General features: G+C 39.2%; 1 protein-coding gene across 3 annotated transcripts; it reads left to right on the top strand.

Annotated features, from left to right (window-relative positions):
- The first annotated feature begins 1,575 nt into the window (after window positions 1–1,575).
- On the top strand, window positions 1,576–26,228 carry LOC136446411 (membrane-associated transporter protein-like). Of its 3 annotated transcripts, none has more exons than XM_066444765.1 (4): window positions 1,576–1,842; window positions 21,933–23,519; window positions 24,956–25,131; window positions 25,808–26,228. In XM_066444765.1, exons 2-4 carry the CDS (start codon window positions 21,965–21,967, stop codon window positions 26,033–26,035), a joined length of 1,959 nt encoding a protein of 652 aa, XP_066300862.1. In that variant the 5' UTR covers window positions 1,576–1,842; window positions 21,933–21,964; the 3' UTR covers window positions 26,036–26,228. The 3 variants fall into 3 exon arrangements, with proteins under 3 accessions (XP_066300862.1, XP_066300863.1, XP_066300861.1); XM_066444766.1 differs by lacking the exon at window positions 1,576–1,842 and adding an exon at window positions 18,940–19,261 and having other exon boundaries at window positions 25,817–26,228; XM_066444764.1 differs by lacking the exon at window positions 1,576–1,842 and adding an exon at window positions 18,940–19,261.
- The last annotated feature ends 1,526 nt before the right edge of the window (window positions 26,229–27,754 follow it).

The following is a 27,754-nucleotide window of genomic DNA, read 5'->3' as shown; positions in this document are numbered from 1 at the left end:
TATGAAATATGTACACAACAAAACGTAGAGCTAGAGAGACATCAAGAAGCTTACGGTTGCAATGTGGGGATCTGGATATTATGAATATAAAAGATGTAGAGGGCTTGTTTGTAAAATATATACAAAATGCAGTTAGGTTTGTCTTGTGACATCTATGGTGAAGAAATGACTAAACTCAGTCACTGGCGAAAGACAGTGGATGCTTTCTGAAAAGTCCGACCATCCAGCGATGTTTCTGATCAGTTTACAACTTGCCCATAATCTAAATTATAACACCATTTTGTGTATTTGAATCCCTTAATGACCGTGTCACAGTACGGCGCCTCTAGAATTTTCTAGTACCAATCTAAAAAGGCATAATTTATCATATATCTTGATAACAAACTGTATTCTGTCTCAAATTCGTCCTCTTTTTCTAGTCGCCTTTCCTCGTCAGTCGGACGATATACGCATAGTAGGATGAATGGTGATAAGAACAAAATTTGTCACATCGGATAATGCTTGATGACATAGTTAGTCATAATTGAATCGTCATACATTTCTGTTATGTTGTATCCTCCCACACCATAAGGTGTATAGGGCGGTGCCCATCCCATTTCATAGCCCTGTGCCACACTGTGGTGCAATCACTGCAGCAGGGGGCTAGTCCACTGGCAGTGGAGTATGTTTAACTTCCATAATGTTTCAGAAGTATGTGCCTTTTTATAAAGTCTTCGGTATGACTCAATGCGCCTCTTGACCAGAGGTGTCAAACCCGGGCCTTCTGGTCCAAGTAATTTGGACCAGATGTGGCAAGTAACAGAAGCTCAGATCACTACACTACAGGGACACCCCCGATTCTACTTAGTTTCCCGTAAAAATAGAGAAATAAATCTGATCTTTGATCTGACAAATGAATAAAATGGACACAACACTAGAGAACTGGTAAGAACCATTGGATCACGCTGTAACATATCGTAAATTGCCATCATGATGGAACATGTAAAACAAGCAACACGGTCGTGAATAGCCTGGAATCCAAACCTATTTTGGCTCCTGAGTCTCCTCTCCGCAATTTGCAATTTCCTTTGCATTCCAGGCTAGTGAAACTGTCGAAGAAATAACCCGTTTGAAAACGTACATATATTTTTTCTCTTACATACAATTCTCTGTAAATGATATCTATAAAATCAAGGTCTTAAGGGCAAAATCATGATATAAAGACCATCTAGAACTTGTTGATAAATAACACTCATAGCATCAACGAGAAACTAGCCTTAAGCCGGCCGCACCCTTTATTTACGAATCTCAACAGCTTGATAAAATCACCAGAGACGTTGATAAATGTCAGCATCTGTCTGGGGTTTCATTGGAGCGGTTTTACAACTTGACTTATACTGCCCTTATTGTCGTCACTGCCTGTTAAATAAACGACGCATCTTACGTGCTCCAGTTAATGTCAAATGTTTGACAATGGTGAGAGTAGACACTCGTCTCCGGGGCACGTCGCAAGGCAAACAGCCACCGGCAGGGTGCCGTCGAAAACGTCAATATTTACGCCCCGTTACGACAAAAAGAATTCAGCTGGGGACGCTCTCACATGAATAAAACAAGATTCACCCGAGCCCCGGTCACATCCACTCCCTCTCTCTCGTCTTCGACAAACGACTTCTTCGAAATTCCGCCCATTCATGACGTCATGAAGCTCCGTCGCCATGGGAACTGGTAGCAGGAGGAAAAATCAATCGGAAGCCGCTGGAGAGGTGGTTGGCTGCTCTACGAGGAGGACGATCGGGAATCCGTTGGTAAACTCCCTGCCGATACAGTTCGCTGTTAGCTTCCCTCCACAGGCTACAGATAAAGGTACGCCAGTTTATTGTCATTGATTTTTGTTTATATCTTACATTGGGTGATGCTTGAACGTGCCCCATGGCTATTGAATTTATCGTTCTTGTTTCGAGGCGAAACGTTAACGTGCCTGGCGCATGCTGCGAACCTACCTGTAGCTCACGGCAACATGTGGGAACAACTTGTCTTAGTAAATCACTGGACAGATAGGATATACAACGCCTCTGGGATGCTATATACCCAAATGGAATGCGATTTTATACAATAACGGCGTCTTGGATTCGGCATCCACTCTAGATGCAACAAAATCCAAAGCATTTTTTAAATCAAGTATGGATCATACATCAGACTTGATAGACGGTTCATGTGAAAAATGAACCGGTTGTTATGTTCTTCCACTGGCCATTCATAACTGTACATAACGTATAGAACTAGCCCCTCTTGGTGGTACGTTTGAAAAGACCTCGCCGTAAAAGCCCCCGTTATCTATATTCCTCTTAGGAAATCCGGGTCTAAAAAAGATACATGACACTGGCGTCCGCAAGTGATAGCTTTTTTTCTGGTAGCCCAGGGATCTTTCCCTTAACTATGACGTTATCGCTTCACTGACAGTCAGGAAGGAACATCAGCATGAGTCTATCACGCCATTAGCCTAGATTTAAATAAAGATCTGGCTGGCAATGTTTGCGCGTCCATTTAGTCTTTGCGATACGGCTATCGTATGGCCTAGAAACGTGTTGAATTATCCTTGATACTTCATGAAATCTGGGACAGTAAGCTAACTCTGAATGTCTCAATATGTCGAGTAATGCCACCGGATACACTTCTAAGCCATTGTTAGAAAAATAAAAACACGGCTTAGCGTAGCTAAAAGTCTTTAGTTTAAATGAATTTGTATTGCATTCAAATTCATTTCTTATATGACAAGCTTCAACTATTTGAACTTTTCATAGTTTTCAAAACGATAGTCAATAGTTAAAACTTGAGCTCAATGTAATTTACCTTATATAGCATCGTGCCCTCGTGTGTACACAACTAATGATTTTAATGACTTTCCCATTTGTATTATCATTGCATGTATAAATATTGCGTTAATAAACTATAAACAATATACATATTGCATGAACCTTCACAGCGACATTTACAAAGGCCATTAAGTGATCACGTCGCTAGAATGAATCGTTGGCGTAGACTTGGTTAATCCTAACGGCATACGGCATGCAAATATTTGTATGTGAAGTTAGCTATATCGGGGCAATGCTTTCAGAAGATATCTACTCGTGGCATCCAGGGTATCTACTTTGAGATATATGGTGGGGAATAAAATCGTAACTGAATTCTGTCGTTAAAAGAGTACCGGGTCATAACACTGTCATTTGACAGTTAAGTGATTTTGATGCTCGTATGAAATGAAATGATAAGATATGATATGATACAAGCACACAACTATTGGTGATATTTAATCTACACTTTGCGATACGTCGATACGGTATGCTATCTAATGTGGAAATCGGAAGAAACCATTAAAAAATCCCCGTGACCAGAGGTTTTGTCCATTCTGTCAAAATGAAATTGAAGATGAACAACCCTTTATCCTAGATTGTCCACGATATCATGATAAACGCTGAAAGCTGTTCCACCGTCTTTCCGCTTGCTCAACAGAATTTGATAATTCCATTCTATAGAAATATTTGAATACATTCTAGAAGGAGACAACCCTTACTGTGTACAAATAGGTAATATATCAAAGAATGTTTAGATCTTAGAACTAGTAGTGTAAGTGATACGTTAAACTACGTTGAAGTATTCATATACTTGTACTTAGGTTTGTTGTTTGCATGTATAGTTGTGAAATCAGCTTAAGAGACACCCGAAACAAAAACCTCCTGGCCACCACAAGAGCAAGGACCACCCTACTAAACGTTGGTCATGAAGGGCATTGATTATAATTGCCAGTTACTTCGTATATATATAATAATCATGTGTGTATTTTTTTTTAATTCCGACGTACCCATTTTCAACCTACCTGTTTTAAGGTAGTGTTTACCTGTGATTTTTAGAATGCATTTATTGTTGAATTAGGAACGATTATATTATTTTTGTAACCGATAGATTGCCTAACGTCACTAGTTTTTAAAAATAATGTGAAAAGTACGCAATTCAACCTATGGCTGCGAGGTACTTCCCTTTTCCGATCACAATGATCAAATAAAACCATTCAGTAAGACCTTACGAAAGTCGCTGTACTTTTGTTGTGTCAATAAAGATTTTTCTAATACGCGGCTCAACAGCTCAGCACAAGAGATATGTTGCCGCAGAGAATTGTGTGACTGGCTGCATCGTTAATTAATGACTAACAGCTGATTTAAATGAAGTAGACATTAGAATAAGAGAATTACATGGATTTTAAACGATTTGATATGTTCGAAAGTAGATCTTGGCTTGATGCCATTGCAGTTCCTTAAGCAGCTGTGTCTGTCAACGTAATTATTGAAATATAGACTAGAATCTTCTAGACATAAGAGGTTTATGATAGTGTAATGGCCTTCTAGTTATTTTAATTTTATTCTATTCGCATTCATATATAGAGCATAAGACAAGACGCATATATGCTTATGAAGGTCTTCTGCTCATAAAATACTGATGACGGTCAAAAGGAACTAATAATTACAACGTAACATATAACTCAGGTTAACAGCAAATAACAAGACAAACTAAGTGAACATCATAATATAAAAATAACAGTAATACAGCGAAAGAAATTAATAATTATAAAGGTTACATATCTTATATATTCTTATCTTCTTTCTTTCGGAACATTCCGGCCTCAGCATAATTAATTCTACAGAGATGTTTAGGGCGCTTCTCTACCCAAAAGGACAAACGAGTGTCATGTCTTATCAATTTGATGTCAACAAAAAATTATACTCGAGTAAACGGAGTTATTGAAACATTTCAATATTTAGTATTGACCTGACCATGTTCGTTCATATGTGTGTTTTATGATATACTGGTATGGGCAATCATGGTTAAAAGAGATTCAATGTATTGTGACACCAATTGCAATACGCATAAACATGAGACTTCATTTTACAATAAGTCATGTACCTTTTTCCAATGTTATAAATGTGACATATGGGCTTCATCATTGATAGCTGGGAAGGTTGGAAGGTAAAGTAGCACTCAGGGTTTAAATCAAAGGTCCTTATCACCACATTCTGCCAGAGATTTGTGGAGTAGTTTCTCCTTTATCCCTGTGGGTCTATTTGACAAAGTGATTATCAAGAAGCCTTCATTTCTCATACTGTCCTATGAATAAAGGTTGTATCGATGTTATGCAATAGAGATTGAGGAAATATGGAAATAAAGAGAAATAAAAAGGGAAGTGAGAAATAGTTTGACTTGGCTAAGGATGGTATTCACCTTACCTTGCATCATGCTAAAAGAAGCAAAACATATTATATGAAACGATGTATCAATTGTCCTGACATTCGCTAAAGGTAAAAATAGAAAGTAAGAAAATATTTTCCCATCTTTGATGGAAAGTAGGTCATCGTTAGTGAAGGTATTAATCGCAACCATTCCATGAAATATTATATGCATACCTCAAAATTCATTTTTGTAGTCCAGCTGTACTTTGTTATGTTTTGAGAAAATACTATACTCGTTATTTGCAAACTCATACCAAAAGGCTAATTGCAAGGGAACACAGTTCAACACACATATGCAATAACGTAAAAAAGAGGAAAATCTTGTCAATAGATAGAGTGAGATATTCACATCTTGATGACAAATGATTCTACGTTTCGCGATCATATCTTTTAAGTAGGGTGGCCCAGTATATCAGGGTTGTCCGTTCCCCTGAGGTCCATCAGCCTCTCATGAGTCAGACCAGCTTTAACACCCATCTCATTATTGCTCCCGGAAGGCCCTTTCGTATGCAACATCAGAAATAACCAAAACGAACGGTCACGAACCATATGCCATCTCTCACTCTTATGTATTTTGTACCATGTATGTGTGATTATATAAGTGTATAGATTCATTAGGACTTTGAATCATGTAACCTGTATTTGTATTTTTATTTTGCCTGACCCTTACCTTTTCCCTCATGACCTCAATGAAAAGCGGCCTGCAGGCCAATTTGAGCTTCTCATGAATGAATAAAGATTCGAACAAAGAAATACTGGCTACACGATAATCTACAAAACGAACCAAAAATAAGCAGCCAAAAAAGATCCAGTGAAGTACCGGAGACATGAAATTGTTTGAAGAGAAAAATCGGTACCCTATTACCGTAAATCCCAAAGACTAGGAGAGTACAAGTTAGAAATCAATTTTCATGTCTTTAATTTACTGACTCCCGTCCTTGGCCTAATTCGTCCTCTTTCTCATTAAGTTTGTAAGATGTAGATCTGCATTGCGTAAGTGTATTGGTGATACGATGGTTCGTTCGGTCATTGCACCTTTGATCTTTGAAGATGAAAGGCTCTCACCGCTAGCCTCTTATCCAACCTACAAAATGCCCCACAGGGCGTTAAGATAAGGTTATAACATTATTACATTGGAGGCAGATCAATTGTCGTGTTTGGTAGTGTTACTGCAATCACTACTTACTTCACAACACGGAATTGTAACCGACAGTACTATATTTCTAGTACCTACATGTAGTGTTTATTACTTCTCCAGTTGTTAAAATCCCGAATTAAGCCAACGAGAGTACGTCGTGAATGTATCATTTTTTCACAGTATTTTTGTCGTCGCAATGCTAATGTTTGCATTATTCTGTGCATTACATATTTATATTCAAGAAGTCTTTCTGTTTTGGTACTCTCGTAGCAAATTGGGCTCAATAACAAAGTTTTTGTTTTAAATATACAGGTTGATTTCTATAAGGCCCCCATTCCACTAGATGGTGATTTTCCTCCGATGTAATTTGTATTTAATGTGTAATTCTTGAATTGATAATTGGAACGTCATGCAAAATGTAAGAATATGACCGGAAAGGCAACAAAATACACAAAGTGTTAAAAAAAAAATTTCTATCTGAAAAAAAAAATCCCTCTGTCAAATTTAATTTTGGGACCCAGTGCAGTCGCAGCGAGGTTACCGCCCTATAGAATGGGGGAGTAATAAGATAAACAGTTTTATTTGAAAATATTTATTTAACATATTAATATATTTAATATATTTTATTTCATAGTTTCAAATTACAAGCTTAACTTTATGAAAAAGGCTTTAATCGAAATATTTATTTGCAAGTTCTTGCCCGAGGACCAATTGCAACATGAAACAATACATAGCAAGAGTATACTGTACAGATAGTGCGGGTTAACAATGTTGACAAGTGGAACAAATGGCTATTCTAAGAACTACTACGGAATACAATCTACGCTTTCTGGGTTTGACTTCTTTTTTGGAAGTAGTGGAAGACGAAGTGTCCCACTTTATGGAATGAGTTGGTTTTGAGAAGTTAACAGGGTTCTAGTTTCCTTTTGGTCAGTAAACGTTTGGAAATTGGGGTAAGTTTTGGTGGCTTCTTTTGAAAGCTCTTTTCTTTCCTGATCATTGAAGGGGCATTTATGAACGAACCATCAAACAGCCACACAGAAAACGAAAACAAATGACGGCCTTGACAGCGACATATTGGAAACTCGAGACAAGAGCCCCCTAAGCTGGCTACCTCATGCAACATGAGCTTCACTGAAATCAAGGGCTAATTTAAATGCAGAAATGTTCGCGGTGGTTTAATGTTCGCGGTTTTCGCGGCGACCGTTTCACCGCGAACTTAAAACTACCACGAACATTTCTGTCCTATACTATAGCACTACGTTCAAAGTGTAACGTCATGCAAAATTTGAAAATATGACCGTAAAGATAACAAAATACACAAAATGTAAAAGATTTGATTTTATCTTTAAAAAAAAATCGCTGACCAATCTGTCCAATAATTTTTTTCTTATTCTAGAATTCAAAGCTTCACAAGCTTTGCTTTATAAACGAACCATCAAACAGCCACTAAGAAAACGAAAACAAATGATGGCCTTGACAGCGACATATCTGAAATTCGAGACAAGAGCCCCCAAAGCTGGCTACCTCATGCAACATGAGCTTCACTGATATCAAGGGCTAATTTAAATGCAGAAATGTTCGCGGTGGTTTTATGTTCGCGGTTTTCGCGGCAACCGTTTCACCGCGAACTTAAAACTACCACGAACATTTCTGTCCTATGCTGTAGCACTATGTTACTATAGCACTGCCGCGAACTTTAAACCACCGCGAACACTCTAAATTTCCCCCTAAACACGAAATAAAAACCACGCGAACTTAAATGCATTTACAGTATGCGGGGCTAGGATAGAATGATGTTAGTGATGTATGTAATAGCTGCCATACCTAAAGCGCTTTCCTGAGAATTCTAATGATTTAATAACCAGAAGTAATGTTGATGTTAGCAGATTGCTAGAGTTCATCACCTCCTTAACGTTCTCTTGTTGATTGATAATATTAAAAATGATATGCTATTTGCAGTGAATTGTGGTACATTTTGTCACTTGGTCTCTTTGTAGCTGCCACAAACTACATATTGAAAAGGGAAGACATATCCGCATTCCTCTAGAACAACGATTATGTTAACATAGTACTTTGAATAGAATAGAAGACGAATGTCATTTTGTCGTAGAATGTGGATTCTATGCCAGAGAAAGAAATTAACTGTATAAGCTTGTAGAAAACCTATTTCCCTACTTCACACCTTTAAGTACTGTACAAAAATTCATATTCCTAATGCGACTAGACAAACCTCCCATTGAAAAACACGTCTGTTCTTTTATATCTGCTATAGCCGAAAAGCGAGGAGAAGTAGAATTTATCTAATGATAGTCATACTCTTTTATATCCGTTAACTGTACTTGTATTTTGTTTTGTTGTGACCTGTACTTAGCCAAGTGTGGCAGAAATGTGCAATAAAGGTCTTCATTCATGTAAATGCATTTAAGTTCGCGTGGTTTTTATTTCGCGCTAGGGCGAAAATTGAGTTTTTGCTGCAGTGGTTTTAAGTTTGCGGCAGTCACATACTGCTACAGTATCAGAAAAATATGTTCGCGGTGGTTTCAAGTTCGCGGTGAAATGGTCGCCGCGAAAATTGCGAACATAAAACCACCGTGAACATTTATGTATTTACAGTATGTTCTGCATTGCTTTATAATTGCAATCTACGGACATTTTTAGGACTGAAGCATTGGAGTGACTTGACAAGGAGAAATCACTCTTATACACATTAATGTTTTTCCAGCCGAACAATGGGGACAAAGATTGCACGTATATGCATAAATCTTCTGTCTAGCCCTGAGTGTAAATGTGAAAATTCCGACGAGACAACCGAGCATTACCTGTTACACTGCGAACTATATACTAGTACATGTAATAGCGAAAGGACCAATATGTTGCAAAGCTTATCCCGTTTAAACCTTGAAGACATACTCCCCTCTAACCCCCTTAACTCATCAGACAATACTTTATGTACCCTACTCCTCACGGCAGCCCCTGACTCCCACTACCCATCAATTGCCGAATTTTCGATATTTTATTTCAAAGACCGGAAGATTCACCTAGTTTAGTTAGATTGGTAAGCTAGCTTGTGTACGTTCTGTTATAATCTTGATTCAGTTCGTTTTGTTATTGCTGTTAATTAGACTAATATTTAATTATTAGTTCCTTTTGTTGTTTTTGACCGTCATCTGTATTTAATGAGCAGAAGACCTTCATAACCATATATACTTCTTGTCTTATGCTCAATAAATGAATGTGAATAATATAAACCTTCTGTCACTCCGTGGCCCAGTAAAGTAGAACGCTAACTACTCTCTCTATAATAGATTTCTCTTTTACCGATACTTTAAATTTATACTGTTACACAAAATTGACTGTGATCACACAGGAATGAAAATCTATACTAAACTCTTATTTACCGACCGCTTTGTCAATAAAGCGACTATTGACCTGTATGTGATTGACCTCTTGTATAAGCAGCACTTAAAAGTTGTAGTAAAACACCACATCCTACGCTGCAAAATAATCTTCAAAGAGTACAAAATCTAGGTCACATAACACAAGACAAAATTAGTTAGGATCAAAGTTAGGACTGTGAAAGCCTATGTAACAACTTTGATAATTCGGTGATAATTAAATTATGATGATAATGACAATAATTATAAAAACTGCAGTACTTCTAAGCAACTCAATCTACAGCTAATGGTTTTACAAAACTATTTCTATGATAACTGTAAATCATGTTGCTATGTAGAGAGGAAAATATTGCCTGTTTCATTGTATATCAAACGACTGTGGCCAAGAGCAAAGAGTAGTAATTATAAGTGTAATTGCCATCGTCTTCTCAAGTGCCAGCGCTAACTTTGATTGCAGGGGTTAAGCCCCTGTCACACAAAGCTGAAAATGGCCTCTCAAACACTCCCAACCTTCCCAAGACCATTCACATGGTTGGGAGTAGGTTGGGAACACGGTCGGCGATGTTGGCTACAAGTCGGCTGCGCCAGCCGAATGTATAAATAAATCTATCAAACATTCGAGAGTGGTTGGGAGTGAACAGGAGGTCTGGAAAGGGTTGGGAACTGGTTGGGAATAGGTCAGCATCGGTTGTGGCGTGGTTGAAGCATACATTGTATTTTATGTTGATTTAGATTTGCGAATCATTCAACAGAAGCATGTGATTTTTGTTGACATGGTACTATATCAAAAATCAACGGTAAGTTTATTACATTTACCTACTTACTTAACGAAGATATATGTCTACTATCTTGATTATGATAATAAAGATATGATTTTCTGAACGCATACGCCAAGACACATTGACTTCTGTCTTTTATATTGCATCTAAATATTAGTCGTGAAATATGATATCAATGCACTGAAGGTATCCACAATGTAATTATAAAATTGGACGTCATACGCCAACACACATTGACTTCTGTCTTGTATTTTGCATCTAAATATTAGTCGTGAAATATGATATCAATGCACTGAAGGTATCCACAATGCAATTAAAAAATTGAACGTCATACACCAACACACATTGACTTCTGTCTTGTATATTGCACCTAAATATTAGTCGTGAAATATGATATCAATGCACTGAAGGTATCCACAATGCAATTACAAAATGTATACCTCTTTCAGTTAGAGGCGTCATTCCGTTACCTTATCTATGGGGACAGCGCTTGTACCGAACAGTGTCTACGTGTAATCAAATTTGTAGCGCGGATTCTGGCATGTGGCATTAATGTTATATTTTATCTTACTCATGGGGAGGGGGTGGGATTAGGGGATTGGCACCATGCATATAGGTTTCGTCTGTAATTACAGCCAAGCTCGGAAAGTGTCGGCTTGATACAATCGTGATCTCATTAGGTGTGTAACTAAAATGTCAGGGTTGGAGGGTTTTTTCTAAGATTGCCAGTGCCACTCACCGGAGTATCTTGACTAATGAACTAAGCAAACGGACACTGAAGCCTTTCTTAAAGGCAACATTTGAGAAAGTATCTCTGGAATACAATTTCCCGGTTATCCTGTTCTATGATCAAGGTCTCATTCATGTATTACTCCGAGTAATACTAAATAATCCGTACCCCAAAAAATTAACGGCTGCATGAACGTTTGTTTATATCGGTGGGAAATTTCCTTTTAGCCAGCCCGACTGATCCCAAGCGTCAAACTGATGAAAGCTTGTTTGTAAATGACGAAATTAGCAAGTAAAGTTCGGCAGCCACGCGCGAGGTCGGACGTGCACAGCCTGACATTGTAGGAGATGCGGTCATGCGCTTTCCATTGGAAAAGTGCCCTTTTGGAGGTGTAGCTAAGTGCAGTTTGTAATTGCTATAAAATTTTATGTAGTGAAACTGTTGGCAATTTTTTACATGATCGAGGGTAGATATTCTCAACATAAAATGAATAACATTATATTGGTGCATTTTCTTTAGCTTCATTACAAACGCGCCCATGCAAAACACGTTATAACATGTAAGCCTATATGGGGCGAAAAAACTTATGAATGAGACCGTAATGCCTATAGGGAACTGTGCATACGTCAATGTGAGTTATTTTGAAAAAAAGTTAACGATGGGAATATTGATGAAATAGAAGGCTATGGGTCATTGAGCTGTGTTGCGATCCCGCAAAAAATGATTGACATGTAAAGAGGAATGTGGTTATGATATGTTTAACTGAGCCACACTCATTAAAAGCAACATAACTGTAAAGAGATATCTATTGTCTATTGCATGTAAATCTGGCACAATATTACCACAAAGGCAGGGTACTGAATATGATATTATCACTCATATATCTACCTATGTAGGACAATGTATATACAACACTATGCTAAAACGAGGCAATGGTATACATTCCTGACGTAGCATACTGTTATCATAAAGTATTAGTACGCAAGGTATCAATTAGTACACATAGTTAGATTGTTATCGTTTTTCACAAAAGAGGTTAATTTTGTAAAATGGATTGATATTAGCAATACGTCCACTGTTATGTTTACAAAGGTTGCCACACATTGTACATGTTATAATTGTCGCGCAATAAAGTTGTGTTGGCAACTTTGGTATCACCCAAAACTTAATATAGAGTAGAACTTCGTTGATGAAGGTTAGACATCCAGGTAATAAGATACACCAAAATGACAGTTACTCAAGCAAATGGATAACATGTGGAACTTGTCAGACGTTCAGGCAGCATCTGCTGTCTTCCATCATTGGTCATCAGTGACTAAAGGGAAGAATTGTTAGGTACAGTAGTAACCAGGTTTTAAACCAAAACTCTGAATAGAGTAGGGGTTGCTAAAGTGCCACGATACATGGTTGAATATGAATGCCCCAAGCTCATTTTGTTGCTGTTCACACATGTTTCCGTTCCTACCTTCCTTCTATTTCCCGTTCATCGCCTTGATGACCTGTACTGATGACAAAGATAAAGATGAGCGTCTTAGCCTGAGTTTACTGAAACCAACGAAACAATTTCCTTCCAACTTCCCTTCCAATTTCCGCTTGTCTATTGGCAGAGAGTGATTTCCCTTCGTCTTTTTTACTTGGTATAATGTGCCGTCAGTTTTACTCTTTCGACTGTTATTGCACCAGTTCATTCTATTTAGTTTTTAAATTCAAGGTAATGTCTTTAGACAAATTGATATACATGCTATTTAGATCAGAAATTAGTAAATGAAACCAATTGTCAAGTACGGAACATAAGTTGGCAAAACATTGTAATACGTTTTTCTATTCAGGTCCGGTGTACTCAGTTGTTCTATGATGACAAATTACAGTCAGATGTTGTGTATAAGTAATTATGAACACCATGTTATAAAACATCTACTTAGTGACTTATCTTGCTCTAGATATATTGATATGTCTTTATGATTCATGGCATATTCCACAGCACCGACTACACGTGTGTAAAAAAAACCCATTCAAATAGCAACATCTCGCAATGGCATTTATGTAGATAATAATAATAATACTAACTAAATGCACAACAATTGTACAAGGTACAAAGTATGGCATCCACTGGTACATTATACGATAACAATCTATTTTATACAATATGGTGTAGTAGTATGGGATGACAATGGGATTTTACAATCATCGGAGGAGTTTCTAACGTCTATACATTATTTGATATATTTTCCAATGTATACCATGCAGGGGTTGTCACATGTCATTATGAACTTAAATTTGCTATTCAAGTTCATTGAGATAAATCCTGGTCAATTCGACGATAGCATTGAGTATAGTGAATTACGTATATCAAAATATTTGGGACATACAATCAAAAAGTGATATTCGTCTTCAATTACCTCTGGACAAAATAGACAAACCCTCTGGTCGTTAGGGAAAAAATAAGGCCAACATTGAATAATTCGCGGAGAAAGATAGATGACAACAAACAAACGTTGCCATTTTTGTGATAAAAACAAGACCATGTCGACAAACGTGTTTACCGTGTGCTGCAATGAAAACTGGTTTTCTTCAGCTTTCCTTTTTAAAATGGGAAAAGTATGCAAATTTAAAAATTTGCATACGTTTCCCATTTCCACATGTAAAGTTGAGGGGATTTCGTCTCCCCCGTCTGCCCTTCGGGACAGATTTATCACACCCTTAAGGAACCAGATTTCCTGAATGATAGAAAGACTCCGCCACTTCACATGGCGTTTCACACGGTTTGATACACAAATGATTGCGCCTGACGCACAACGTAATCCCAAACATATATCTACCGGATCCGCAAATGGAGGTGGGTGGCGAAAGGTGCTGAGTGTGACTTGTCCAAGTGGCAAACGGCATATGACTGGCCAGCTAGAGCTTTACGTACTGGTAGGTTTGTGGTAATGTGGCACCACCAGGCCGGGTCCTGCCAGTGTACAGGAAGTTGTTGTTTACAAACATTAGGCTCTAGGTTGAGGTGGTGTCACAGACTTTTGCAGCTTGTTTTTGCACAGTTAGAAAATACCATACATGCCAGAAATAGACGAATTGATGATGGAAATTTGCTGAAAAATGGGTGTCTATGTCATTTGTATTAGGATTTGTTCACAAGAATATTTTCAATTTTTGTGCCAAAATGTTACAGAGTGGGCCTTTAAAGCCAAGCTTTGGAGCAGTGTGATACTGTTGGAGAGAGCTAGCCAACTTGGAATTATTTTTGTGCGCATTTCATGAAAAAGTCGACGAAGGGTACAGAAATGATAACTTAAACATTTGTCAACGTTACACACTCTTCTGTTTCTGTATCAACTGTTGTAAATTTTAGATTTTGGTTTTAAGTTTGTTATACTGCCACTTTCTTAGTAGAACGATGTACGATGTTACGTTTTCTATTATGCTATGATCTAATTTTTAATGCCCGGCCGGGCTGTTTGCTGAAATGAAAAACAGAAGTTGATATTGAGAAACATACATCAACTATGCTCATGACTATTTTTTTACGACTTGTTTTGTAGTCTTTTATATCATAATTCTCGCTTCACAAACTTCCCGCCCGGGCCCGGTTTGAACATATGACCATAGCATATACCATAGCATAAGTTCTATTACCTCTTAAATCACCGTTATATCGCTTAAAACGCTCACCAAACGCGTTTTCTGTAGCACACTTAAAGTTAAACCTGGGGCCCAGCCGGGCTGAAACAAAAAACAGAAGTTGATATCAAGAAATATACATCAACTATGCTCATGACTATTTTTTACGACTTGTTTTGTAGTCTTTTATATCATAATTGTCGCTTCACAAACTTCCCGACTGGGCCCGTTATGAAAATATGACCATAGCACATACCATAGCATAAGTTCTATTACCTCTTAAATCACCGTTATATCGCTTAAAACGCTCACCAAACGCGTTATCTGTAGCACACTTAAAGTTAAACCTGGGGCCCAGCCGGGCTGAAACAAAAAACAGAAGTTGATATCAAGAAATATACATCAACTATGCTCATGACTATTTTTTTACGATTTGTTTTGTAGTCTTTTATATCATAATTCTCGCTTCACAAACTGCCCGGTCGGGTCCGTTTTGAAAATATGACCATAGCATGTACCATAGCATAAGTTCTATTACCTCTTAAATCACCGTTATATCGCTTAAAACGCTCACCAAACGCGTTTTCTGTAGCACACTTAAAGTTAAACCTGGGGCCCAGCCGGGCTGAAACAAAAAACAGAAGTTGATATCAAGAAATATACATCAACTATGCTCATGACTATTTTTTTACGATTTGCTTTGTAGTCTTTTATATCATAATTCTCGCTTCACAAACTGCCCGGTCAGGCCCGGTTTGAAAATATGACCATAGCATAAGTTGTACTACCTCCTAAATCACCGTTATATGGCTTGAAACTCTCACCAAACGCGTTTTCTTTAGCACACTTAAAGTTAAACCTATCATACTGTATTTCCACTGACTGATCCGTACAATTTGCACCACGGATCAATGGACATTGAATGATGAAGATGGTTTCAAAAACCTCGTGCACGAAAAGCTACCCTGTTTACAGATGTCTGTGATGTGTATTTGCCACGCCGAACGCTGTAGCGCCAATTAAGGCAAAGGGGATTATTGCTAAGTCCATGGATTACGAAGATTCCAGCCGATGACATTATATGATTGATACACAGAGTTATATATCTAGAAGTACCATATATGATAATTCTGTTTTCAAAGAGAATACTTGTAAATCACTTTAATATAGCGGCAGGAAAATATAACGGTTTGGGGGAAATGGAGTAGGTCACGGCACTTAATTTTAACGGTTTGAACAAACATTACTGCCTCAAATACTATAATCAAATATTAGCAATTATGAATTTTTAGCTGTTGACAAATGACCGTTGAATCAGCTAAAATCAAGTCACAGTTAACACATACAGAATTACATTTTTTTTGTTTTTTTACTTTTAATTTGCAAATCAAAATCTACGCGATTTGTATTAACTTCAATACCAAAAAACATTTTCTAGAAACATATATAAAGCTGTTGAATGCTCAATTCTCGTAATTGATTGAAAAATGAATAGAAAAAATAGCATTTTACTTTCCTTACTTAAAACTGTACTATCACGTATTATAATGTCCTTGACACAATTCGCGGCATCAAAGAGGAGTAAGAAATCGAACTTTCTTTGAAGTTATTTTCTTTCATCACTTGCCAACCACCCACGCTATCGACCACGTTGTTATTAGCAGGCGACCTATTTTAGAAGAGGGGTAAATTCTGCAAATTACATAGCGACCACCTTTCAACCAATCAATTGTTGTCTATCTTGGTAGCTCTTTTAGAAACCATCATATATCATTAAACATATCTTTGTGAACAAAGTGTAGAGCTAAGTGCACCTCCTTTAAACTGTTATGCCTTTTACGTTTCAGAGTAAATTATAGATGTTGTCATCTATAATCAGCATGATACTAATTAGTACGCCACACTGCGAGTAGCGAGTAATTAGGCCAGGCCGATTAATAGATTTTAATCTATTCTAATCAATACGTAGATAAGAGGTAAGAATTAGATATTTTTGTTTGCTGTGTTCGTTTTTCTAATCGAGTTAGAAGCCTTTGATTGTGTGTCTTTTGCCTTATGATAATGTAGAGACACACATCTACGAAAATGTACCTTAAGGCCCCCTCTCACTGGACCCTCGGCACGCTGGCGGCGTCGCCGCGGCCGATTGAATTGACAAAGTACTCAACGAATTTCATCGACCAAAAGACGAATCTTTTTAAGCTTTGTATGTTTTGTTGTCTTTTTGGTCATACTTGTACGTTTTGAATGATATTCCCATAATAAAATCAAGGGTAAAACAAATCCAGTTCAGGACGCAGCGACGCCGCCAGCGTGCCGCGGGTCCAGTGAGATGGGGGCTTTAAGTTAACATAGTTAGAAAAAAAACGGGAGTGGCAAGTTATATCGAGTTATAAATTCAACTTATTTGAGATGTTTTGTCCTTTGTAGTATGTTTGAAAGGAAAAAATGTCTTCTTAAACTTACGTCACAACTTGATCATTAATTGATAGCTACTAGTGATATACAGTCCCGAAGTTACCCAGAAAATTCTTGCTTTAGCTTTTTGTAAAACAAGTTCTTTTAGCAGAAGGTTGACATTATTTTCATATTAATTGAATTATTCAAGAGCATTTGCATGCGGCAAGCTCTCTTAATGTGCCTTTAAAAAACGATTTCTACTATTTCATGCAAATATCTGACAATACTAAGAACGCATGTGATGTGATACTAGCCAGTTGCATAATATTGCATGCACCTGCTAGTATAGAATGGCACATTTAACAGTTTAAACATCTAAAGAGACTTTGCTTAAGTATATATTTTGTAATCTCACCACGATATAGGGCAATGGACTTCGTTTGATGTAGATAACTGCGGGGTTGAACGCCCGCCACGTCTTCTTCATTTCCTTCCAAAAGCCAGAATGATTAAAGCACGTCGGGTACAGAATTCTTATGTTAAGCTACGATTGAGGACTGAGGTATGTTTGGAATGAAAAGCAGATGGTTAGCAAGTACTAGAGACGATCAATAACGTTATGTGTATCGGACGACCAAGGCTCACGGACAAATGCACTTTGAAGGGACTTGAGCAAAAAGAGTACTAACTGAAAAGTCAAAGTTTAGATAACGTATGTTTCGTTTTTAGTCAGAGACAATGACATATTTAGATGGGAATGTTGCTTCGGTTAGCCTAGTATCTTGTCAGGATCGAGGTGTGATTAAACCCCTCACGCACACATCACGCACACCCTCACACCTACCAAGCCACCCACCCACTCTCGACACACACCCACACACCAACACCCCATACACACATATACTCACGCACACACCCCTCCCCACACTCATACACACGCGCCCAACACAACCATATCCACATCCACACACCAACACCCACACCGCCCCCGAGAGAGAGTGAGAGAGAGTGAGAGAGAGTGAGAGAGAGAGAGAGAGAGTGTGAGTGAGAGAGATAGATAGAGAGAGAGAGAGACATGCACAATGTGAATCGCACACAATCTGCAGTTCCTAATATGATCGCTAAGTGCATCCATGAATCAGTTAAAACGACGTCCAGAAATACTCCTGATCTGAGTATCTATATTTGCATATACTTTAAACTATTCTATCAAGTCATGACAGTATAAATCCTCTTCTCAGCTGGACTTCCATTCAATACAATGTACTATAAACCACATTAATTTCTTTATGTAGCTATTTAAACGAGATGGTATATTTCTTTAAAGCACTATAACCGTATTCTATAAAGAAAATGCATGGTATGCCGTTATCTGGATAAAAGAAATAGCAGAAAAGTTTCTAGTTGATTTATTATTCAATTTCCTTCGTGTTTTTCTCGACATGGCTGGATTTCTATGTTATTCAGAGTCGTGGCGCCGTGATAGCGTGTTCCTTGCCAAAGCAAAGTTCCGGTATTTCCGAGTTTGTTGTCGTAATGTCCTGCACGAAGGTCTCAGTTCCGTGTATAGTGAATGACCTCAATACACATACACACTGATCCGTGACGTTGGCAAGACATGTGTACTTACAACATTTACCTTGGGGACGCATGGACTACTTTATATTTACATGCATGTCTAGTGTAGTGTAAACCACTCGCAACAGGTCTTCGGTATTGATGAATACAAAAGTAGCTGGCTTTCAGATCCCTCTATGCATGACAGTGTGGAATGGTACCACCCTAACTTTACTTAGTGCCCCTTCCTCCCCGGAATTGTACCAGACGTCGACCTGTTTTTATGGACAGTGGAGATTTGGGTCGGTAGAGAGACGAAATCTGTGGCTTGTAGTGTTTTTTGTCTGCTACTTAAGCTACATTTGCAGCTGAACAGCCCGGTTAGTACGAGTTTTGTAAAACTAACTAAAATTCTGCGTCACATAATACTGTACTAAGCTATGTTTATAATAGCTACGTATGGATAAGTGTTGTTAGAAAATAAGGTCCCCTTTGTCTAACATTTGCTTAGATTTGTCTGAGTGTTATAACTTAACATTTGCGTATATGCTATCATTTTTGCCGCTTCAAATGCAATCTTTTGGTTATACAGACGTTTCTATATAGCATGTGTAGTATAAAATATTACCAATACAGTATATTGATCTCACAGATCTGGATATAACAATACAAAACAGTACCTATCTTCAGTGAACAATAAAATCGATCATAACCCTTTTAAACCCCTCGTCCCTTGTACGTTCTTCGGATTATAGGACGTTAAATGGAGATCCCATGTTTTAGGAGATCCATCCCTCAAACACGTAAAAGAACCCATCACACTTATCGAGAAGACTAGGGGTCCTTCCCGGTGTGAGTGGATCAAACCTTACAGTCTTGTACGGGTTGACATCTTGGAAAAGGTGATAGTCACCTGTTATGTCAATCCTTCCACAAATGTGGTAAATCTAAAAAAAATGAAATAGATACATGTAATTGACTTAGCAAGGGTAGGAATGATTTTGCACTTAACTGTACAAAGGACGTGCTGCATCTTCAATGTACATGTAAGTTTGTTAACAATCTTTGTTATACATTGCTAGGGTATCTTGCAACGATCAGGATGGCACTGTTCCAAAGTAGGCGTGTTGTTTACTTCTCATCGCTAGACCCCCATAACACTAGGACGGCACTCTGGCTGCGCGCTTTCCGCGACCTCAAATTCAACATACGACCTGTGGCGTAACGTCAGGGTCTTTGGTCCAGAACCCAGCGGTCCCGGGTTCGAATCCCCTGACGCCACCGATGCTGTGCCCTTGGGACAGGCACTTTACACGACAGGCACTGTACACTTTACACAAGGGCACTTGCTGTGCCCTTGGGAAAAGCACTTTACACGACTTTCCTCACTCCACCCAGGTGTAGAAATGGGTACATTGTTCTCTGTACGTGGCAGTGTTGAAATAAGTTAGGAAAAACTTGAGTGCAGTGCCACGTCGTCCTTGTCTGTCCAAAAACGACGTAAAACAGTAAAACAACTTCAACATAGTGCTCAACGAAGTATAGATAGTCCGTAGTTGTTAAAATGCCATACATTGTACCTGATGCAATAGTTGTGGAATAAACTTGACTTGACGAAGTCCATAGATGAAAAACGAATCTTTTTACGTCTTGTGCGTTTTGTTGTCTTTTCAGCCATACTTTTACATTTTGTAGGATATTCCAATTATTTCGACAAATCCGGTTTAGAGCGCAGCGAGAGTGCAGCGCGTCTCGTGTACTGGGGACCTTACGAGCCGACATGTAACGTAAGATGACCAATTAATGTCCGATTTATTCAAAACGTATTTATCTTAAAACCGCGCGGACAGAGCCAAATTTCAAACCCATGGGCAGAAATATCAGCTCTTCTAAAAATAAAATGCATGGTCTGTAAGATTTTCTCCGCCTGTTTAACGCCGTGCGAGCATGTATTTATACTGAGGTATATGATGAAGAATTGTGCTAGGGTAACCCAATATCGTCCACTTCTGCATCTTTTCCCTTCTAGCGCTATGCTTGAAGAACATAGACCAGAAAAAAATGCACAGTAACTGTCCAAAGTAGTCTGCAGACAAATGATAGTAAAATCACTATGTCTGTCCGGCCACTTGCTTCACACGATGGAAAAAAGCAATGTTTATCTGTAAATTTCCCCCACATGCGCGGCACGTGGCGTTCACGTGGTAAAACGCATGGTCATTATGTTTTGCTGTGCAAAAATTAAAGAGATGGCTAAGGATCATACTTATGATGTTCTTTATTGCTCATGAGAACGGGCTTTGGCATAATACACCGCGACATTTGGACTTGAGCCAAACCGGACGTAAATAGGTTCTGCGCGTAAATAGGTCATGTTACGTTACATGCCTGACCGACTGAAAACACAACTGCTTTGTTTTCAGTAAACAATGACATACACCCAACAATTTCTTTGTCGATTTCCAAACCTTTACTATACAGTACGTAATTGTGAAACAACGTGCCAAGAATGTTATTTGTATGGTTTCTTTGACACTGGTAAGCCATTGCATAAACATACGTATGAGTACGTAATGCCTTGATTGAAAACTACAAAGACATAAGTCGAATATTCAAGGCCATAAAGAAATGTGCATGTATTATAAACACTCGTGCCGATCCGTCAGGACTGGAATAAAAATAAACAGACGAAAAAACAGTCGTGTACCATGCATGCTGTTGTTGAAATAAACGCACTAAAGGGTGTGGTAGGTGATGGCAAATAACATATACAATACACTATTATACTTGTCACGTTCCTACTTTACGTAGGAATTTGTGTATGAACAGATTTGTTGAAATCAAAACATCTCTTTCATCTTAATGTGATATGGAATTCGATCAACTTTCGACTATCTATCTTATTTTGTTGTACTGATTTTTGATTATGTATTTAATATCATCAAATTTATTATTTTCCTTGTTGCAATTTGTTCATGTAAAAAAATACGACAATGAACGTATTTTGAGTGTAACATTCAAGTTATAAATTATGTTTTTTTCTTCTTGCAGTTTGACGATCTAGCAGTTCCGGGTTTCTGAAGATGGCGTCTTCTTTGAGACTTCTGCGGGAGAAATGTAAGTCAGCACTCGGCATTTCAAGCGAGGAAGACACCAAAACTATCGTGGACAAGGAAGAAATTGACGAATCGTTAGCAACCCCAACGCCAGGTGTAGACGAAGCGACCCCTACCGGTAGAAGACCGCGATGGCAGCTTGTTTTTCTGAGTGCTACAGTCTGTGGGATCGAGCTGTGCTATGCCGCAGAAACAGCGTACGTCAGCCCTACTCTACTCAACATCGGAGTCCCCGAGAGATTCATGACGTTAGCGTGGTGTCTGAGCCCGTTACTAGGGTTCTTTCTCACTCCCCTTCTCGGGTCAGCTAGCGACACCTGCCGAGCAAAGCTGGGACGGCGCCGGCCCTTCATTCTCCTCCTTTCAGCGGGGATTGTTATAGGGCTCATTCTCGTCCCCAACGGTAGGGATATCGGTGTGGCCCTCGGTGACTCGAAAGACGCACATTTAGACGGACATAACGTGTCCTTTCCTACATCCCCACCCATAGAAAATATGACAATGACTCAAGCTGAAAACATCACAACACCTCCAACAGAGTTACCCCCGACTGCAGATTACCCAACAAGCCCCGCGACGCCTCCCGGAAACACGTCAGACCAGTGGGTTGACATCACTTCCCCTGACCATCACGCATGGGGCGTGGTGTTCACCGTGGTGGGCGTGGTTCTGCTAGACTTCAGCTGTGACGCTTGTCAATCACCCTGCCGTGCTTACCTCCTAGACGTGTGCGTGCCAGAAGACCACGCGATGGGACTGACTACCTTCACTATCATGGCCGGCTTCGGGGGAGCCGTCGGATACCTAGTGGGAGGACTGAACTGGGAAAACATTGAGATTGGCCGACAACTTGGCGGACATGTCCGAGTCGTCTTTCTAGTTGTACTAGTACTATTCGTAATCGGAGTGTCCCTAACAGTCACGACTGCGAAAGAGACCCCGTTGCCACAGCTACTTCGCAAAGAGAAGAAAGAAAGAAAGGATGCCGGATATCAGTCATTTCAAGACGAAGGGACTGAAACCGAAATGACCAAGCTCCCCAATGGATACCAGAAACTTGGCGGGAAAAACATTGACGATAAAGATGACCCACAAGAGAAGAAAATCGCCTCGTATCAAGAGAATTCTGCTGTCCACGGGGATGTCGGCAATCGACCAACCGACGGAACTGGGCAACATCCGGGACATGCGGTTTCCATGGAAACGGCAGACGATGACGACTACGACCTCCAGGAACCAACCCTCAAGACCTACCTGCTGTCCATCATCTACATGCCCAAGTGTCTGAGAATACTCTGTCTGACCAACTATCTGAACTGGATGGCCCTGGTCAGCTACTCGCTGTATTTCACGGACTTTGTGGGGCAGGCGGTGTACGGCGGCGACCCCCGGGCCCCGCTGGGCTCGTCGGCGAGGGAGCTGTATGACGAGGGCGTGCGCATGGGCAGCTGCGGCATGGCGGTGTATTCCCTCACCTGCTCCCTCTACTCCATGGTCGTGGAGCAACTCATCTCGCGAATAGGTAAGATAGCCACTGCACGAAATGGCCTCGTATCCCGGCCGATACGTACAGGGATTTTCTGTATTTTTGGCGGATACTGACGGATACAGGCGGATCTAGCGTACCTAACGGATCCGACAAAATCCGCACCGGGATCTGGAATATTTCCGGAGGAATCCCTGTACGTATCCGCCGGGATACGAGGCCATTTCGTGCAGTGATAGGTACCATCCATATTCAAAACACTCATCAAAGACAGACCGAAAACACAAACGAGCACAAACAGGTCTATACAGTACTGGTATTAAATTGAAGAATGTATATATGTATATATTGTATGCTCCAACGGTCCAACCTTATGTACTAGTAATGTGTATGTCATAATCTCTAATGTAATGTAATGTGTATGTAATTATGTGTATGTCATAATTTAGGACTCCAGGGAGAGTAGCGAATATCATCTGAATGTACTGTCACTAAAGGAGGTCTTTCAAACAATAAACAATAAAAAATAAAACAATAAACAATAAACAATAGGTGCACGTGGCGTTTTCTAAATGCATGTCATATTTGAATGACCATATTAAGCAAATAGTTCAAAAGCAGATCTGGTAACGTTAAAACATTGATCTTTTTTACTACCATTTAAAGTGTTTATATATCTATATATGTATCATATACATTTCAAACAGGTATTTGATATGTATTAGTATCTAATATTGATTATGGAAAACGAAATCCTCTTCTGAGAAACTTCAAAGGCTAATAGTTTTGTCAAAATATTTCATTCTAGTTTTATTTATTGATAATAGTGTTTGGAAAAATAACTCTGTGCAGAATCCAAAACGTGTCGGTAATGGAATAGAGATTACAATGAAATGCCTTGGTATCAAATGACTTGCAGAACATCTTTTTTTTTTTAATAGAGCATCTGCCTGTGGGTCTTTCAATTACGCGTACACGTCAAGCCTGGGGGCATTCATTTCAAGTTTCTCTATCATTTTGGAAGCTGTTCCATACTGAATGAACGTCACAAAAGAAGCATTCGTTGACCTTTTTCTAGTTGTTTTCCGATACAATATAGCTGATTTTACACCAATAGTCTCTATGAACAAAATTTTATGGTAAAAAAATGATGGTAACGATGTATTATTGTAAACATAATGGTAAAGATATCTCCAGGCTCATCACCAAATTTTCGTAGGCGTTATTCCGGGATAATGGCCCCGCTTCTCTGGCAGGAGACAATTTGAATAGGTGGAATTACAACGATCGGTACTTCGAATTCCCGGAATGTGACGTCACAGGGTCAAAGGTGGCAAGAAGTCTTTATCGCCCCCCGTCCCATCTGAATGAAGGTTTATAGCCTGTGATGTTACTGTGTATAATCGTTGAGAAAAATAAAACAATGTTGCTCTTTTTTTTTTCATTACCCCGTATATTTTTTTTTACAATAGGTGCCCGAGCTGTCTACATGGCTGGTCAGATGACCCACTGCGTTGGGATGCTGGCCATGGGGCTGATCCGACAGCGCTGGGCTGTCATCGTGCTGTCCTGTGCTGCCGGGGTGCTGTACGCCACCATCTTCACCATCCCCTTCATCCTGGTGGCCAACTATCACTCCCAGGGCCTGGTGGGTATCATTTTTTATTCAGCTATGCCCCTCCCCCACCCCCTCTCGATTTCACTAGGGCGGCGACCGCAATGCGACGGAGAAATTTGACGGATCGCTCAGCGAATTTCATACTTGTTGTCTTATTTTTCAGTCATACTACTTTAACATTTTGCATAATATTCCAATAATAAAGTCAAGATTGCAACGAAGTCGCAACGCGATCGCCGTCTAGGAAATATAGCCTTACACTGGATTATATTTCACAAACAATGCATGCATGTACAGTTTACTGTAGTTAGGTTTGTATGTGGATCGCCTTTCGACAATTCAATAAAGGCCAAGGCTAAGATATTAATCGATTTTAATATATTCCTTAGCTTTATGTCAATAAACCTCTTTGGACCATTCACAAGATGTTTATGTCAATAGCCATACCCTTCAATAAATATGTTGCCTGTTAAAAATTAACGACGGCAACGTAGAGAATTAGAAGGCAGAGTGTTGATACTTTAAATTGATTGTGCAATAGCCAGCATTCCCTGTTGAAAATTAATGAAGATTTTACCGTTATTATGCGACATAATCTGACATTTTACATGACCAGGACTCACTTTAAGAGCCACATACTCAAACGATATTCTCCCCGTGTTTTCCGTTTTCGTGGTTTTTGGTTCGCGTTTTGTTCACTGTTCAGTTTGACCAGATCCGAGAATCCGGCGGGAAAAAGAGCTACATCCGGGGACTCGGAACAGACGTAGCCCTGGTCAGCAGCATGGTGTTCTTCGCCCAACTGACCCTCTCGTCCTTCATCGGCTCCCTGGTGTCAGCGGTCAACTCTACCGTGGCCGTAATGGTGACGTCATCCATCCTGAGCTTCCTCGCCTCAGTTGCTGCCAGCCGCGTGACGTATATAGGCTTGTGACGTCATAGTGTGACGTCAAAGCCTGAGGCAAACTCTCCTTTGTAATAGCATTTGTTATTAGTGGCCGTCATGGTGACGTCATCCACCCTGAGCTTCCTCGCCTCAGTTGCTGCCAGCCGCGTGACGTATATAGGCTTGTGACGTCACAGTGTGACGTCATAGCCTGAGGCAAACTCTCGTTTGTAATAGCATTTGTTATATTATCGTTATCTATTCAAATGTAAGATGGCTATACTTAAAGAAGTATAACTTGTGCAGAAGTGGAGTGGTCAGTCTTACTGAAAAGAAAGGGTGTTTAATTCTAGCTTCAATGTTTGTATTGTATAATGAAATATGTTGGCATACCAAAGATCATTACTATAACAAAATGCCAATGCCTTTGGCTGATAAATGTTCTATAACGTTATCTATATATTGCTGTTTCACTCAAGGAAATATGCTGATCCGTACGATACATTCTATAACAGCAGCGTTACATTTAATTTTAGTGTTTACTACGATGTTTTCTTCACTAGTTGTTTAAAGAAATGAAAACAGCCTAAGACAATGCATATGTTTCATATGTATACAGCTTATACTTAGTTAAAAGGAAAATTTTGAATTATTCACTAAGCTAGAATAATCAATTAATTAAGGATTAAATACGACAGGCCGTTTACATCAGTACATCTGTCAGACGGTGGGCGATATAGACTTCCTGAAATCCAGTAGCTGAAGTCACGTGTCCGTAAATGTCAAGCCCTGATTGGTCATTTCCATGGTAACTTTACGATGCTCATATATGATTCGAATGGAGGCATCTGTAGGACATTCGGAAATCTGTGCGTGTATTTTACGTACTGGACCAAACAGCTCCCTTTGGGAGGAGTATATTTATGTCAACCTTTTGTAAAGAGCACGATAATGACAAATGTGTTTAATATTACTCAAGTGGATAGAATTAAAAATGAGGACAGCGCTCGGATTTGTTGAAATGTTTAGGAGCTTTCCTCAGCTAAATTACAAACTAGAAATCGGAAACATAGAATGTAGTCTGTTACGTCAGGTTACGTAACGTGGTGTTGATATAAACCCATTCGTAGATTAGAGTACGCATGCGCAGTGTCAAAGGTTAAGGCCCCTGGCTTGTAAACAGTTGTTACAGTTGTCGTCTCGACTATTGTCTCGATTTTCATAACAACGCCCAGGCGGGTTTTGTTTACGTCTCAGGGTACATGCGTACTCGAACCTACGAATGGGCTTACTATCTTGTTCTTCTAAAGCTAGATATTTTAAGAAATGGCTATAAGAGATCGTAGCGTGAATATATAGTGTATCTTTGTGAAATAATTGTAACGAGTTGTCGTGAAATTGTAAAGCTAGCGACGGAGTACTTATTGAGATGTAGCAAGTATATGAAAAGCCCGTCTCTGTAAAGAATGTGTGAAAAAAACAAACGTGGGAAAATGTAGTACTAGTACACTAGAACAGTTGATTAAATTATAATCTACTTGCGAACCCCATCTGAATTGTCTTTTCTCTGTCTTCTTTTAGCTATATGTGTATACCGCATGTCATCTTTTGAAGAGGAAACCTTGAAATGCGTAAAAAATACAGCTCGGCCACATAAAACAAAAATTTAGCCACTGTGAATACGGTACAAGTCAAGTGCTCGACAGTCAAACCATGCAGATCTAGAATAAATTAACTCAAGATTATCTTACCTTGGCACTATGATAA

Source organism: Branchiostoma lanceolatum, chromosome 12, assembly GCF_035083965.1.
Source record: "Branchiostoma lanceolatum isolate klBraLanc5 chromosome 12, klBraLanc5.hap2, whole genome shotgun sequence".
In the NCBI taxonomy this organism is placed as follows: domain Eukaryota; kingdom Metazoa; phylum Chordata; class Leptocardii; order Amphioxiformes; family Branchiostomatidae; genus Branchiostoma; species Branchiostoma lanceolatum.
This window is presented reverse-complemented; position numbering and strand designations above follow the sequence as displayed.